The 15,314-nt window shown below is 43.3% G+C and overlaps 1 protein-coding gene across 10 annotated transcripts in view; it reads right to left on the bottom strand.

The window, feature by feature from the left end:
• CEP89 (centrosomal protein 89) overlaps nucleotides 1–15,314 on the bottom strand; it is a 73,310-nt gene that overhangs the window by 29,015 nt on the left and 28,981 nt on the right. For all 10 annotated transcript variants that reach the window (XM_025425218.3, XM_035706702.2, XM_035706688.2 and 7 more), the window contains 5 exons: nucleotides 8,888–8,938; nucleotides 8,624–8,707; nucleotides 6,521–6,624; nucleotides 3,284–3,399; nucleotides 964–1,144 (listed from right to left, as the gene is read on the bottom strand). In XM_025425218.3, the coding sequence (XP_025281003.1) occupies nucleotides 964–1,144; nucleotides 3,284–3,399; nucleotides 6,521–6,624; nucleotides 8,624–8,707; nucleotides 8,888–8,938 (536 nt within the window). The remainder of the gene's footprint in view (nucleotides 1–963; nucleotides 1,145–3,283; nucleotides 3,400–6,520; nucleotides 6,625–8,623; nucleotides 8,708–8,887; nucleotides 8,939–15,314) is intronic.

The following is a 15,314-nucleotide window of genomic DNA, read 5'->3' as shown; positions in this document are numbered from 1 at the left end:
CAAAGAGAATTTCTGTTAATATTTTTCCATTCTTCCAGTCTTTTTTTTCTATGTACTTATGGTATACGTGTGTGTGACCATATACATTCAGGTGTGTATACACATGCAATTATACATACAAAGACACACACGCACGCTAGAATGATCAACTCATCCCAGTTTGCCTTGGACTTTCCCAGTTTTAGCACTGGGATTCCCACATCCTGGGAAAACCTCAGTCCCAGGCAAACAGAGATGGTTGGTCACCTTAATACACATACATACACTTTTTTTCCTTTTTAAATAAAATTGCGATCATTCTAGCCATACCGTTTTGTAATCTACTTTCTTCACTCAAAAATATTTATTTCCCCAAACTTCCCAAAGGACTCTTTTCTGATGTCCTGTTTAATGGCTGCATTGCATTGCATTTCATGATTGTCTCCTTTCATCCAATCAGCTCCCTCTGACTGGATATCCAGGTTTCCAGTTCCACTACTTTAGATTTTTTTTTTAAGATTTTTTTTTTTTAATTTATTTATGATAGACAAAGAGAGAGAGAGAGAGGCAGAGACACAGGCAGAGGGAGAAGCAGGCTCCATGCCGGGAGCCCGACACGGGACTCAATCCCAGGACTCCAGGATCAGGCCCTGGGCTAAAAGTGGTGCTAAACCACTGAGCCACCCAGGGATTCCCTACTTTAGATTATCTTTGGGCCTAAAACCAATAAAGGCTGGAAGAGCTGGGAGAGAAGAAGTCATACACACACACACACACACACACACACACACACATAGTGCAGACCATGGCCCTCAAGGACAGGCCTAGTGGACTTTAGTAAGCACAGGTTTACCATTCGCAGTCCCAGACATCTGTGTGGGTGTAGCTAAATGACTCAGGAAAAGATGGGCAGCCTCTCTCTATTCCACCTAAAACCACACGCACGGTGATGCACTCAGACTTGACAAGACACCGCATCCTTACCTTTTTAACTCATTTACAATTGAAGTGTGAACGTTCATTGCAATCTTGCCATCCAGCTGCGTTTTTAGGTTCTGGCATTCGGTACGTAAACTTTCCAATTGCTCCTTCTTTTCAGTTAGTTCTTTTTCTTGGTTCTGTGTTTTAGTCTCCAGAAGCATTAGTTGTTTGGTCACTTTAGAAACTGAAAAACAAACGAGATGGATAAAGCCTTGGTACAGAAGACTTAAGAAACACTTAAGAAACATGGACAGCCAGGTTAGGAAAACACTAATCTTGAAAAAAAAAAAATCTTTTAGAGATTTATATATTAATGCCCAAAGCCTTATACTTAGAAACTACTGTCCCAATATTAAACATTGACCAAATGTAGACTTTCTTACTGGGGCTCAATATATTGATATCATTGTTGATCTATGATGTCAGCCAAACAAGAGAGGATTTTAGCCTTTAAAGAATGGACTTCCAAAGACTGAAGCCTTAAGTTATACCCCAGATGTGCAGCATCGTGATGTTATCTCCAAAACTGCAAGATTTTCAAGTATTTAAGGCCATCAAGCATGGCCCAACTTTTCTTCCTTTTCCTCATTAAGTTATGTTTTAAAGTGAATCATAAATATTTTCACCCCGTGCAACAGTGTATACGTAATGGTAAGATTCTTCCATAGTTGACACTATGGCACTAAGAGGTATTAGAGCATAAAACCTTAAGTCCTTCTACACCATGGAAAGATCTAGTTGATCAAAATGAATGGCTCCTTCTAGGAAATGGGAAGGTAAGATAGGCAGGTGACTGGATTGAATCTATCCTCCCTGACTAGAACAATCATCATACCTGCTCATATCTGCGACATTGAAAGGAATTAAGCTCAGGAAATACCAAATTAATTTTCCCTGCCATCTCTGATTTCGAAAACAAAGACAGAAAGCATGACAGTGTTCTTTCTCCCCCACCCCAAGTAACGCCAGAGTAAAGGTAAATATGTGTGGGCCACGGAGAGTCTAAGGGGAAGTCCTGTGAAGGAAATTCTTGTTGGACGCTCCGACAGACCTTCTTTTATTTATTTTTATTTTTTATTTATTTATTTTAGATTTATTTACTTGAAAGAAAGAGAGTGAGCAAGAAGTGGAGGGAGAGAGAATCTGAAGCAGGCTCCGCACTGAGCACAGAGCCCGATGCAGGGCTCGATCCCACGACTCAGAGACCACGTCCTGAGCAGGTACCAAGAGTCGGATGCTCAATTGACTTTGAGCCACCCGGGCGCCCCAGGACGCTCTCACTTCCTGGCTCGTGGAAACAAATGAAGTGCCAGCCCTGTAGCTTCAGCAGCAGTGGGGGCTCTAGGGCCCTGTGTGTTAGGGGCAGTCAATAAAGAATCAGGAGCACAAGGGAAAACGGAAAGGGGATACACTGGCTCACTCAAGACACTAATATTTTGCTCTCCTGTCCTATATTATTCTTTGCTGGAAAAGAAAAGTCAGTAAAGTAAAGGGAAGAAAATGCCACTACCTTTCGTGCTTGTAAATTTGGGTTTAACCAAAGTAGGAGAAATGACTCACTCTGGCCCACTTTAAAGTCCCTGGCCAGGGCAGCCTGGGTGGCTCAGGGTTTAGCGCCGCCCTCAGCCCAGGGCGTGATCCTGGGGTCCCAGGATCAAGTCTCAGGTCAGGCTCCCTGCATGGAGCCCGCTTCTCCCTCTGCCTGTGTCTCTGCTGCTTGCTCTCTCTCTCTCTCTCTCTGTGTCTCTCATTAATAAATAAATAAAATCTTAAAAAAAAATAGCATTTAAAAATAAAGCCCCCAGCCGTATGCTGTGCACCTCTGAGGAGCAGGGAGGGCCACATGGGGCAAGGGGGGGCTCATAGAAGGTACAGAAGGGAGACTCGGCTCTGAAGGAAGGGCAAGAGAACAAAGAAACTGTTCAGAGAGCAAATTTGTTCTACTTATTTACTTACATAACAAATATTCAGAAACTGATGCTGGCGCTGTTTCAAATATTCACCTCACATGATTTTTTTCCACTTACGTGGCACTGGTGCCCCCAAGCCCAGTTCTGCTGGCTCTAAGGGACCATCTACATTTGCTTTAAAACATATTTAGAATACCCGGAAAGACACTACGGAGTATAAGAGAAGGCAATCGACGCATTATGGGTAATGGTGGGATGTGCTATACCATACACAGCTGCCACATTCGAGAAAACCTGATTTCCTCCTTCTTTAATTTGAAGGGGGTCCTTCCCAGGAGCAGGGTGGGGGGTGGGGGCGCAGGTGTAAAATGATGCAACAGCAATCATGATTCCTCACTGGAAAGATGGCTCACCTTCCTGGAGACGCTCCTGGTGGGTGTTCTTGACTTTTCGTTGCTGAATCTCCAGCTGCTCTATCAACAATTTGTTTTCCTCTAGAACCAGTTCTGCCTGAGTCTGTAGCTGACACCTATAATTCATTCACAAAATTAAATACTGCCACTCAGGACAGCGATAAAGTTTGAATCATGAACTGCTTCAGTAGCTTTTTAAACACTTACAAAAGCAGAAAAGAGTCGGATAGTAGACTCTCATGTACACCACACAACACCCAGCCTGAACAACATGTATAACCTCCAATCCTGACGCCCACTGGACTGTTCTGAAAGCCAGTAGGAAATGAGAAGAATTTAGAATTTAGAAATTAGAAATTAGAATTTAGAAAGCTCCTATTTTAATTGAGAAATAGGGATCCCTGGGTGGTGCAGCGGTTTAGCGCCTGCCTTTGGCCGGGGGCACGATCCTGGAGTCCCGGGACCGAGTCCCATGTCGGGCTCCCTGCATGGAGCCTGCTTCTCTCTCCTCCCTCTGACTCCCTCTCTCTCTCTCTCATAAATAAATAAATAAATAAATCTTTAAAAAAAAAGAGAGAGAGAAATAACTCACATATTATCAATAGCCTATCTGCCCCCCAAACAATGATTTTGTTGAAAGCCTCTGGCTGGTTTCTTAAACTGTACTGAGTACTAAAACAGCCCTTTCCTTACAGGGGGTGCAGAGTGAATCCTGGCCCGGCTCAACCGATTGAGATCAAAGATTCCAATTAGAGAGAGCTTAAGCAACCTTCGAAGTCTGGTTAGATGCTTACCATTCAAAGCACGTAATAAACCAGTAAATTACCACAAACTTTCACCTTAAACTCAAAAAGTGAGGTGGAGGAAGGAGAGGAAAAAAGGCAAAAGGAGCCGAGCTATAGCAACGGCCTCCCTCCAACAGCAGCTGCACCCTGGCTGCCAAGCACCTGCTGCAGACGCCCGCGCCCCCAGTGGGGAGGGAGGTACCCTGCCGTCTGCCCACCCAGGCTGGCCTGCTCCGGCCTCCTCCCTCCCGCCTCAGGCCGACCAGCCCCACTTCCCCCCATTCACACTTCGGACTTTCTTCCAACTTCCTTCCTTCCTCCCTCTTTTTTCTCCTTCCTTCCTGCCCTCTTTACTTCTTTCCCCATCTGTTTCCCTCCTTCCTTTCTTCCCCTCCCACCATTCTGTCTCCTTTCTTTTTTAAACAAAAGAGCTTCTCCTAATTCTTAAAAAAAAAAAAAAAAAAAAAAAAGAGTTAAAACCTAAGACTCAGTCTAATATTCTCTCCCACTTTGTGGGTAAAGAAGCTAAGGCCCATTAAGCATGAGGTATCCCAGTTGGCCAGAGGAAGTCAGGAAGAGAGACGCAGAGTTTAGCTGCAGCCCAAAAGTCCACGGAGAAATTACGTGAGCCTGAGGGAAGGCTTTGACTGCAGTGTGAAGTTGGCGTGCCCGAGTGTCCGGGGGGGTGTACCACACCTGACACCTGTGCGGGGACAGCGGACAGCACCCAAGAAGGCTAAGGGGTGCGGGATCATGAGAGCCAGGGGCTGCAGGGCCAGCAGATCTGCCTACGGGACCCCTCCCCGAGCTGGAGGACAGAGCGTTAGAGAAGGGGGAGGCCACCTGGGGGGCCTCCAGGGGCACCACACAGACCTAGCGCTGCCCACCCAGGCCCGGGCTGCCATACTAGCTCTAGTGTGCCAAGCACAGGCCCTAATAGCAGGATTGGGGAACACTGTGCACAAGTGGATTTGAGAGTGAGGGCTTTCTTTTCTGTTGTTTATTTATTTTCACTTTATAGAGAAAGAAACGGGTTTGACCAGCACGTATATACAAGGTTAGAGGAAGGATCTGAGATCTCAGGTCCCTGGAGGGCTCTTGGAAGCAGTCTAACTGACCTGCTTTCCAGGGTTCGAGGGAGAAACAGGCTAGGAGCCCCGACAGAAGAAAAGGCAAGTTCAACAGGGGAAGCCACAGTGTGCCCTGAGATCCAGCAGCTGCCCAGGCCACTCCCAGCTGGCACTTCAGTGACCGTCGCGTCACAGAGAACCCACCTAATGGGAGGAAGGCTGCTGACTCCTATTTCAAATTCCTGGACATCACTGGGGAAAATATTTTAATTTTGTTCAGGGATGTTAAGGCACCTTAAAGGTTACTAAATATAACAGTTACCCAAGGAGGAAAAGATCGATCTGAATAGTTTTTGCTTGGATATTGCGTTTAGACTTTCTAAGACAATTACTTTCTCATATTCATGACTAGCCATCTGCTGCCACTGGGCTGATGATCCAGACACGGCCTTGCCCTCGAGGAGCTCATCACAGAGGACAGGTGAGACAGGCGTGGAGACACACAGGTAGGGACAGCATGGCACATACCAGGACAGGGCACGTGTCCAGGGCTGTGTCAGAAGCTGAAACAAGGGAGCAATGATCTCTGCCTCAGGGAGAGCTACTGACCAGCACCATTCGTTCAGGGCCATGTGAGCAGGGCCAGATGGGTGGGTAAGGGTGCAGAAGGGGCGTTCTGGGGCGAGGCAGCACCAGCAGTGGGATAGAGTGAGGCCAGACTCAGCTGTCAGAGAATGGGAGGCTGCAGAAAGGGCAGGGCAGGTGGGAGCTGGGTGTATGGGGCCCCATCCTGAGCTGTCTCTTTGAAAGCCCTGGGCACAGTCACAGGGGGCAAAAGGGATGTGACTTTGAGGAAAGGGATTTGGGATGGGAAAACCGCCGTACAGACGTACGACCTCAGAAAATAAAACTGGGGAGAGTAGATGGATTTCAGGTTTAAAAACCTATTTAGGATTTTCAACGTCATAATCTTTAAAATTCAAGTTTAGAATATTTTACTACATTTTAATCATAGCTTATTAATTTCTTAGAAACTCTCCCTGAAAATATTTTAGTTAAGGAAAGAAGATGTATCTGATGATTTAATAAAACTTATTCCTGGGGATCCCTGGGTGGCTCAGCGTTTTAACGCCTGCCTTTGGCCCAGGACGTGATCCTGGAGTCCCAGGATCAAGTCCCATATCAGGCTCCCTGCATGGAGCCTGCTTCTCCCTCTGCTTGTGTCTCTTCCTGTCTCTCTCTCTCTATGTCTCTCATGAATAAATAAATAAAATCTTTATAAGTAAATTAATAAATAAATAAATAAATAAATAAATAAATAAAATTTATTCCTGTTACTCTCTTTTGAGGTAGCAAAATAGCAGAAACCCAGCACCACTTGCCATTCCTCATTGGTAACAGGACTACTCTTAGTTAACTTTTGGTGCAATTCTTCGTTTTCTTTCACCACTTCCTGGACTCGCATCCTGAACATCCTCATTTCCTCCTGAAATAAAGCAGAGGTAAACTGTTAACACACGCATACACACGTGGCACCACTTATTTCTTAGTTCTCATGCTGCTGCTGCGGCTCAAGTCAAAGGTCAGCAGCTTTCTAGCCAAGTCTCACAGCAACAGCAGGTCCCAGGGCCAGGTGCCTGAGCTCCAGAAGCCCCCGTCCCGTGTCCCCCTCCCCGCCGCTGAGAAACCAGGAGTCAACCATGATGCTGAGTACCAGGGACAGAGAGCCTCGGGTCTGAAATGTTCAATTCCTGATTTGATGACATTTGTCTACCAGTGCCAAATACTTGAAAAGATAAAGGCAGGTCAAAAAAAACCAGAGATGCCTATGAACACTGCAATCTGTCCTTTGTTTAAAGACTTTGGAGGATAAATTGGAGCTTTTCAGATAAAAGAACTTTTCGTGCTAATAAAGCCCGCTTGGGGGTGGAAGGGGTCAGAGTGGGCAGAGCTTGGAGTCTCCTGATCCTGCCCCACTATGACGACGAGAAGGCCTCCCCTACCTGAAGCTGTCAGGACAGCTGGCCTGAGGACTGTGTCGGGATCTGCTTTTGCCTCCTGACACTGCACAGCACTCCTGCTGGGCCTCCTCCCCCACTGCTTTCTTAGGCAGCCCTCCATGGGCTTCAGTGTCGTGATGTGGCCTTGAGCGAGAACCTTAGCTGCCAGTGTTTATTCTCAGATGCTTCTACACATTCTTCTCCCAGCTATTAGACATTCACGCTTATACCCGTTCAGCAACATTTAGTGCCAAGGGGCTGCTCTTTCACCTTTCTGCCGAGACACACCCCCCAGTGGCTGAGAACTCTTTCACAGAACAGGGCTCAAAGGGCTCAAACTAAAGCCTGTAGGCCAGCTGCCTGCTTTGTAAATAAAGTTTTATTGGAACACAGCCATGCCCATTCACTCGCCCGTTGTCTATCGCAGCTTTCACGCTACTATAACAGAGCTGAGGAACTGTACACAGAGGCCACAAGGCCTGCAAGGCCTAAAATATCTACTAAATGGCCATTTACAAAAATTGTTTGCTGACCCCTGGTTTAGAAGGAATACCAAGTTAATTTTGTTAATTATTTCATTTGATAGTTAATCAATTAGTCTAAGATTAATCTGCTCTCTTATAAAGTTAAGTGTCCAACAGAAAATCTAGAAAAAAAGGTACAAAACTGTATTATGTCGACCACGGACATGGACAGTATAACAAGGGTAGGCTGCGTGACTTTGCAGACCCTTCCAGTCAGAGAGCCCAGAAAACCCAAACTTTTCTCTATGGATCCTTCCAATTCTAGAGATCTCTTTGGCCACTTATAAAAACAGCACAGAAAGGATGGGCATATCTACAACACCCAAGTAGCCTTGTCCCCGCTGTGTAATGAGAATGAGCTCTGCTGCCAGAGGCCATTCTCACGGAACAGAGGTAAAGAGGGCAGGACCTACAAAACCCGGTGTCCTCACCACTACCCCCAGAACTGGGCTTCCCTGCGGTTGGCTCTTCGGAGAATTAAAAACACTTAGGTCTGCCTAGAACAGAGCTGGCCTACCTACCACCTTCCCATGTCTGCCTGATTGTCTCTTCCACAATAGAGTTTGCAGCTGCAGAGCACCAGGAAAAGAGCATCCCTTACTGCTGTCTTGTCCATACCCCAAGAGCCCAACCCGCATGGTCCTGCCTGCTGGGAAATCTGGGCTTCTGATGCAGCAGCATCTCATCCCTCTACACCTCTTCCATCCATCCGGGTGCACCCCTCTTGCTCCAATGATCCCTCCCTCCCTGCCTCCTTTCTTTCCGTCCTACCCACCTGTACCACTACACTCCTTCATTCTTTCCTTCCTTCCTCCCTCCCTCCCCCCATTTCCTCTTTCCCTCCCTCCAACATTTGAGTACGTAGTACACATTGGACATACCTATCTTTAAAATGTTTCTTTCAAGTTTGAAACGGTCTTATTTTTTTATGAACCTTGTCCTGAGACGCCTGCCAGCCTACCTGAAGGGTGGCATTGAGCTCATCCTTCTCTTTCATTCGGTCTTCATACGCCAGTAACAAGGGTGACAGGTACTTTACATCCAACTGAACATAATAAAATAATGAAATAATAAAGACAGAGGTCTTATGTCTGAACACAATCAGCACATTCTTTAAAAATTTAAAAAAAGTAAATAAAAATTTACTTAATTTGGAATGGTTTTCAATAGCTATTCAACTATAGCCCAGAAAATATGGGCCTGAAATTAAGTAACTTTCACTTACCAACCAGGGTGGTGCTGGGCCCTCTGATGGGAGGCCATTGATATTTAAAATCTAAGAACAAAACACATAGGAAAGGCAAATTAAACAATGCTTCCTCTGAAAGTTCAAGCCTTATTGTTTTTTTAATTAAATTTTTTATTTTAATTCCAGTATAGTTAACATACAATGTTATATTAGTTTCAGCCGTGCAATATAGTGATTCAACAATAGTTCTATACATGACTCAGTGATCATCTTAAGTGTGCTCTTTAATCCCCTTCACCTGTTTCCCCCATCCCTCACCCTCCTGGGAACCACTAGTTTGTACTCTATAGTTAAGAGTCTGTTTTTTTTTGGTTTCTCTCTTTCTTCCCTTTGCTTGTTTTCTTTCTTAAATTCCACATATGTGTGAAATCATACAGTATTCATCTTTCTCTGACTTATTTTGCTTAGCATTATACCCTCTAGATTGATCCATGTTATTACAAATAAGCCTTAGATATTCCTATTCAAGACTAGGCATCAGCAATCCATACATGTATATGCATTCAGAGGTGTTTGTGTGTGTGTGTGTATAAAATCGATTTTTTTCTGAAATATTTGAGAGTGATTTGCAGATATAATGCTCCCTTTCCTCAAAATATTTCAGTGTATATTTCCTAAAAACATTCATTTACCCAACCACAGTAATATCATAAAAATCAGGAAATCAACACTGATGCAAAACTATATTTTAATCTAGACTATGTTCAAATTTTGCCTATTTTCCCACTAATGTCCTTTTCTGATCAAGGATCCAATCCAGGATTGTATGTTGCATTTAGTTGTCAAGCCTTTTCAGTCTTCTTAAATCTGGAGCATATCTAGTAATTGTTTATTGAATGTTGAACTCTTACAGTGTTACATGTGGAGGGTCTGGATTTGGTTGTCTTCCTTTAAAGAGTGTGGGGGTTTTTTTCATCTTTTTTTTTTTTTTTTTTTTTTTTTTTTTTGTAGCTCTTAAGTCACTCATGGATCAACCTGATGTTTTTGAGGCCCATTTTTTACCTGGTCAGGGTGGGTATTTACTAAGAGGCTAGTTTAGCCAGCTACTGAGGCAAGGTCCCTCTGGGCTCTTCACGCAATGCTGCACTATTCAACAAACTACTCCTTTGTAGTCAGCCCAGTCTCCCAGTGTTAATTATTTGGCTCACAGCTCCCTGAACTTGTTTTCTGCCTGGCCTTAAAGAGTTTCACCCTTCTCTTTTGTTGAATACAAATCTGCTTCAGTAGGGGTGCCTGGGTGGCTCAGTCAGTTAAGCATCTGCCTTCAGCTCAGGTCATGATATCAAGGTCCTGGGATTAATACCTGCATCGGGCTCCCTGCTCAACGAGGAGTCTGCTTCTCCCTCTCCTGCTGCCCCTCTTCACCCTTGCGCTTGCTCTGCCTCTCTCTCTCTCTCTTTCAAATAAATAAATAAAATCTTGTATGTATTCTGTAGAATTTTCTAGTTATGATAGTAAAAGGGCAAACCTGGTAATGGTCATTCCATCAGGCTCAGAAGCAATTGTCCTAATGGAATAATTCTTTATTCAAAAAAAACTTTCTAATACATTCGCCTTAATATCCATATCATCACTCATTCATTCAGCAAATAGTTAGAACTCTCTAAGTCATTATGGATATCACAACACAATGGTCTTCCAGGATTTTATGGTCTAACAGAGATAAGTCTTCTCTTGCAAATGAACATAATACACGACACACAAATATAGTACAGGGTGGAATGTTCTAGCTGCCTTAAGAGTGGTACAAACAAAAGCCTGTGATGATTTAAGAGAGAGAGAGATCATATCCAACTGGAGTGATCAGGGAAGATTGTCATGGAGAATGGGGCATCTGCACAGGTGGAACGGTGTGGAGGGCAGTGACCTGCCCATCTGTATCCTTTTTAAAGAGAACAGCCCATAGCCCTGCAAAGGGCCCTGGCCTAGGAAGCCTGTTTTGGATCATGTGACCCTAAGAACTATAATTTTTTTGCTGTCATTAAAAAAAACAACAACAAAAAACATTATGCTGTATGAAAGGAGTCAGTCACAAAAGACCACATGTTGTATGATTTTGTTTATATGAAATGTTCCACAAAGCCAAATCAACAGAGACAGGAAATAGATTAGTGGCTGCAAGAACCAGTGCAGGTGGTGGGGGAAATGGGGGTGACTGTTAACAGGGGGGAAATTTCTTGTTGTGATGAACTTGTTTGACAACTGACTGCAGTGATGGTTGCATGATTCTGTGAAGACAGTAAAAATCACTGAACTTCACACTTTAAATGGGTGAATTGAACAATACGTGAATTATATCTCAAAAAATTTTAAACGTAGGGCACATGCGTGAATCAACTGGTTAAGTGCCTTCGGCTCGGGTCATGATCCCAGGGTCCAGAGATCGAGACCCATGTGGGGCTCCCTGTTCAGTGGGGACTCTGCTTTTCCATCTGCCTCTGCCCCTTCCCCTGCTTGTGCACTCTCTCTCTCTCTGAAGTTAATAAAAATCTTTAAAAAAATAAAAATTTAAACTTAAGTCCTACTTTAAAATCAGAAGCTCAGGAAGCTGCCCTGAATTCCCAATGCGCCATGTGAGAACAGGTGTACTCCTGGTTTCCCACCTTGATCCCAGCAGGGGTCAGTCAGCTGTGTATCCTAACATGTATCACCTCCCTGCCCCTGCCCCTCCCCCACATGCACTACTCTCTAAGGGCAAGGACCTGACCTTCTGGCTCCTCTTGTTATTCCTCACAGCATCTAACACAGTGCTTTGCTTGGTGCGTTTATTGAACTGAATCCTGCAACCCCTCTTAAGTAAAAACTAATCTGCTTTCTTCTCTCTTTATATATGCCTATACTGTGAAAGCATTCCCACCACCAAGCTAATTACATGCCCATCGCCTCACATATTTGCCTTTAAAAAAGAGAGAGAGAAAAAAGAGAGAGAACATTTAAGTTCTACTCTCTTAGCAAATTTCAATTATATGACAGAGGACAGTCAACTATAATCATCACATTATACATTAATCCCCAGATCTTACTCATGACTGAAAGTTTGTGCCCCAGCCTCTCCCTCCTATTTCCTCCACCCCCCAGCAAATGGCAACCACCACCCTACTGTTTCTGTATGTTTGACTTTTTTTTTTTTTTTAAAGGATTTTATTTAGGGATCCCTGGGTGGCGCAGCAGTTTAGTGCCTGCTTTTGGCCCAGGGCGCGATCCTGGAGACCCGGGATCGAATCCCACGTCGGGCTCCCGGTGCATGGAGCCTGCTTCTCCCTCTGCCTATGTCTCTGCCTCTCTTTCTCTCTCTGTGTGACTATCATAAATAAATAAAAAAATAAAAATAAAAATAAAAATGATTTTATTTACATATTCATGAGAGACATACAGAGAGAGAGGCAGAGACAGGGAGCCTGAAGTAGGACTTGATCCCAGGACCCCAGGATCACGCCCTGAGCCTAAGGCAGACACTCAACCATTAAGCCACTCAGGTGTCCCTGACTTACTTTTTTTAAGATTCCACATATAAATGATACTATGCAGTGCTTGTCTGACTTTGGCCTGTTTCACTTAGCAGAATGCCCTCCATGTTCACCTACATTGTTGCAGAAGACAGAAATACCTTCTGTGTGTACGTACACCACGTTACATATACATCAATCACATTTTTGTATATACACATTTTCTTGATCCATTTATCTGCTGACAGACTTGGGGGCAGTTTCCATACCTTGGCTGTGGTAGATAACGCTTCAGTGAACATACAAGTACAGACGTCTCTTCAAGATACTCATCTTGTTTCCCTTTGGACATCTACCCAAAGTGGAATTGCTCGATACATGGTAGTTCTGTTTCTAATTTCTTGAGGAACCTCCACACTGTTTTCCACTGTTTCCAGTGGCTGCACCCACTGATATTCCCACCGACAGTTCACGAGGGGTCCTTTTCTCCACACCCTCACCAACACTTGCTATCTCTTCTCTTTTTAGTAACAGACACGCTAATGGGTATGAGGCGATAGCTAATTATGACTTTAATATGCATTTCCCTGCTAATGAGTGATGTTGAGCACCTGTTGGTCATCTGTATGTCTTCTTTGGAAAAGTGGCTATTTAAGTCCTTTGCCAAGTTTTAAATTGAGTTATTTTTGTACTGTTGAGTAGTATGTGTTCCTTGTTATTTTTTGGATACTAATCCCCTACTGGACATGTGCTTTGCAAATATTTTCCCCCATTCCATAGGCTGTCTTCATTTTGCTGATGGCTCCCTTTGCTGAGAAATTTGATGTAGCCCCACTGGTTAGTCTGCTTTCAGTGCTTGTCGCTTTTGGTGTCAAATCCAAATTATCACCGCCAAGATTGATGTCAAGGAGTTTTATGATTTAGGGTCTTACACTCAAATCCTTAATTCATAGCGAGTTGAGATTTTTGGGTGCAGTGTAACATAGAGATCCAGTTTCATTCTTCTGTATGTGGACATCCAGTTTTTCCAACATTATTTATTGAAAAGACTGTCTTTTCCTCATAGTGTAGCCTTGGTTCCTTTGTCAAAAATAAATGGAGCATATACGCATGGGTTTATTTCTGGGCCCTCAATTCTTTCCCATTGGTTTATATGTTTGTTTTTATGCCAATAGCACACTGTTTTGATTGCTGTGGCTTTGTAATAGCTTGAAATCAGAGGTGTGAGGTCTCCAACTTTGTTCTTCTTTCTCAAGATTGCTTTGGCTGCTCGAAGTCTTTTGTGATTCCTTACAAATTCTAGGATTATTTTTTTAATCTATTTCTGTGAAAAATGCCACTGGAATTTGGAAGGGCATTGCATTGAATCTATAGATTGTTTTGAGTACTATGGACATTTTAACTATATTAATTCTTCTGATCTATGAACACAGAAAATCTTTCTACTTATTTATGTCTTCTTCAATTTCTTTCACCAGTGTTTTATCTTCTTGGGTGTACAGATCTTTTACCCCCCTTTGTAAATTTTTTCAGATATTTATTTATTTATTATTTATTTATTTATTTATTTATTTATTTATTTGAGAGAGAGAGAGAGAGAGAAAGAGAGACAGAGAGAGAAAGAGTCAGAGAGCATGAGCCAGAGAGAGCACAAGCAGAGGGAGGTAGAGGGGTAGAACGAAAAGTAGACACCTTGCTGAGCAGGGAGCCTGATGTGGGGTTCAATCCCAGAAATCTGGGATCATGACCTGAGCTGAAATCAAGGCACCCCTCCTGCTTTATAATTTTTTTCCAAAGTATTTTATTCTTTTTGATGCTAGTATAAGTGGGATTTTTTTAAATTCTTCTTTTAAAAAATATATTTTTTTAAAGATTTTATTTATTTATTCATGAGAGACACAGAGAGAAAGAGAGGCAGAGACACAGGCAGAGGGAGAAGCATGCTCCATGCAGGGGGCCCAATGTGGGACTCGATCCCGGGACTCCAGGATCATGCCCTGAGCTGAAGGCAGACGCTTAACCACTGAGCCACCCAGGCGTCCCTTAATTCTTCTTTCCAGTAGTTTGTTGTTAGCATCTAGAAACACAACTGACTTTTGTACATAGATTTTTGTATGCAAATTTATTGGATTCATTTATTATTTCTCTTATGTGTTTTCTTATTATTAGTTTGCCTCTTTGTTTTAGCTTAGAGAAGTCCCTTTAAGGCCGGTTTAGTGGTGATGAACTCCTTCAGCTTATACTTGTCCAGAAAACTCTTCCTCTATCCTTCATTTTGGAAGGATAGCTTTGTCAGGTAGAGTATTCTTGGTTGGCAGTTTTTTTACTTCTGTTCTTTTTTAGCACTTCAGATATACCACACTACTCCCTTCTGGCCTGTGAAGTTTCTGCTGAAGAATCTGCTGATAGCGCTATGGGAGTTCCCTCATGCGTAAGAAGTTGTTTTTCTCTTGGTGCTTTTAAAATTCTTTCCTTAACTTCTGTCACTTTAATTATAATGTGTTTTGATGTGGGTGTCTTTGGGTTCCTCCTATTTGGAACTCTCCAAACTTCCTAAATCTGGATGTCTGTTTCTTTCCCCAGGTTAGGGAAGTCTCTCCTCCTTTTGGGACCCCTGTAATCTACTTAATAGTGGCTCATCAGTCTTTTTCAATTTCCTTTTGCTTATCTGAGTGGTTAAATTCCACTGCTCTGTCTTCACTTCATGGGTGCTTTCTTCCACTTACTCTAGTTTGTTGTTGAACCCCTCTGTTGAATTTTTCAGTTTGGTTATTACAGTCTCCAGCTGTATGATTTCTGTTTGGTACTTTTTAGTTTTTCAGTCTTTGTCAAAATGTTCACATGATTCATGCTCTCTTGACGTTGGTGAGCATCTTTCTGACCTATTTTGAACTCTCTATTGAGTACATTGATTATCTGTACTTCATTAAAATCAGTTTCTGATCTTTTTGTTTGGA

This window comes from Canis lupus, chromosome 1 (assembly GCF_003254725.2).
Source record: "Canis lupus dingo isolate Sandy chromosome 1, ASM325472v2, whole genome shotgun sequence".
NCBI lineage: Eukaryota > Metazoa > Chordata > Mammalia > Carnivora > Canidae > Canis > Canis lupus.
This window is presented reverse-complemented; position numbering and strand designations above follow the sequence as displayed.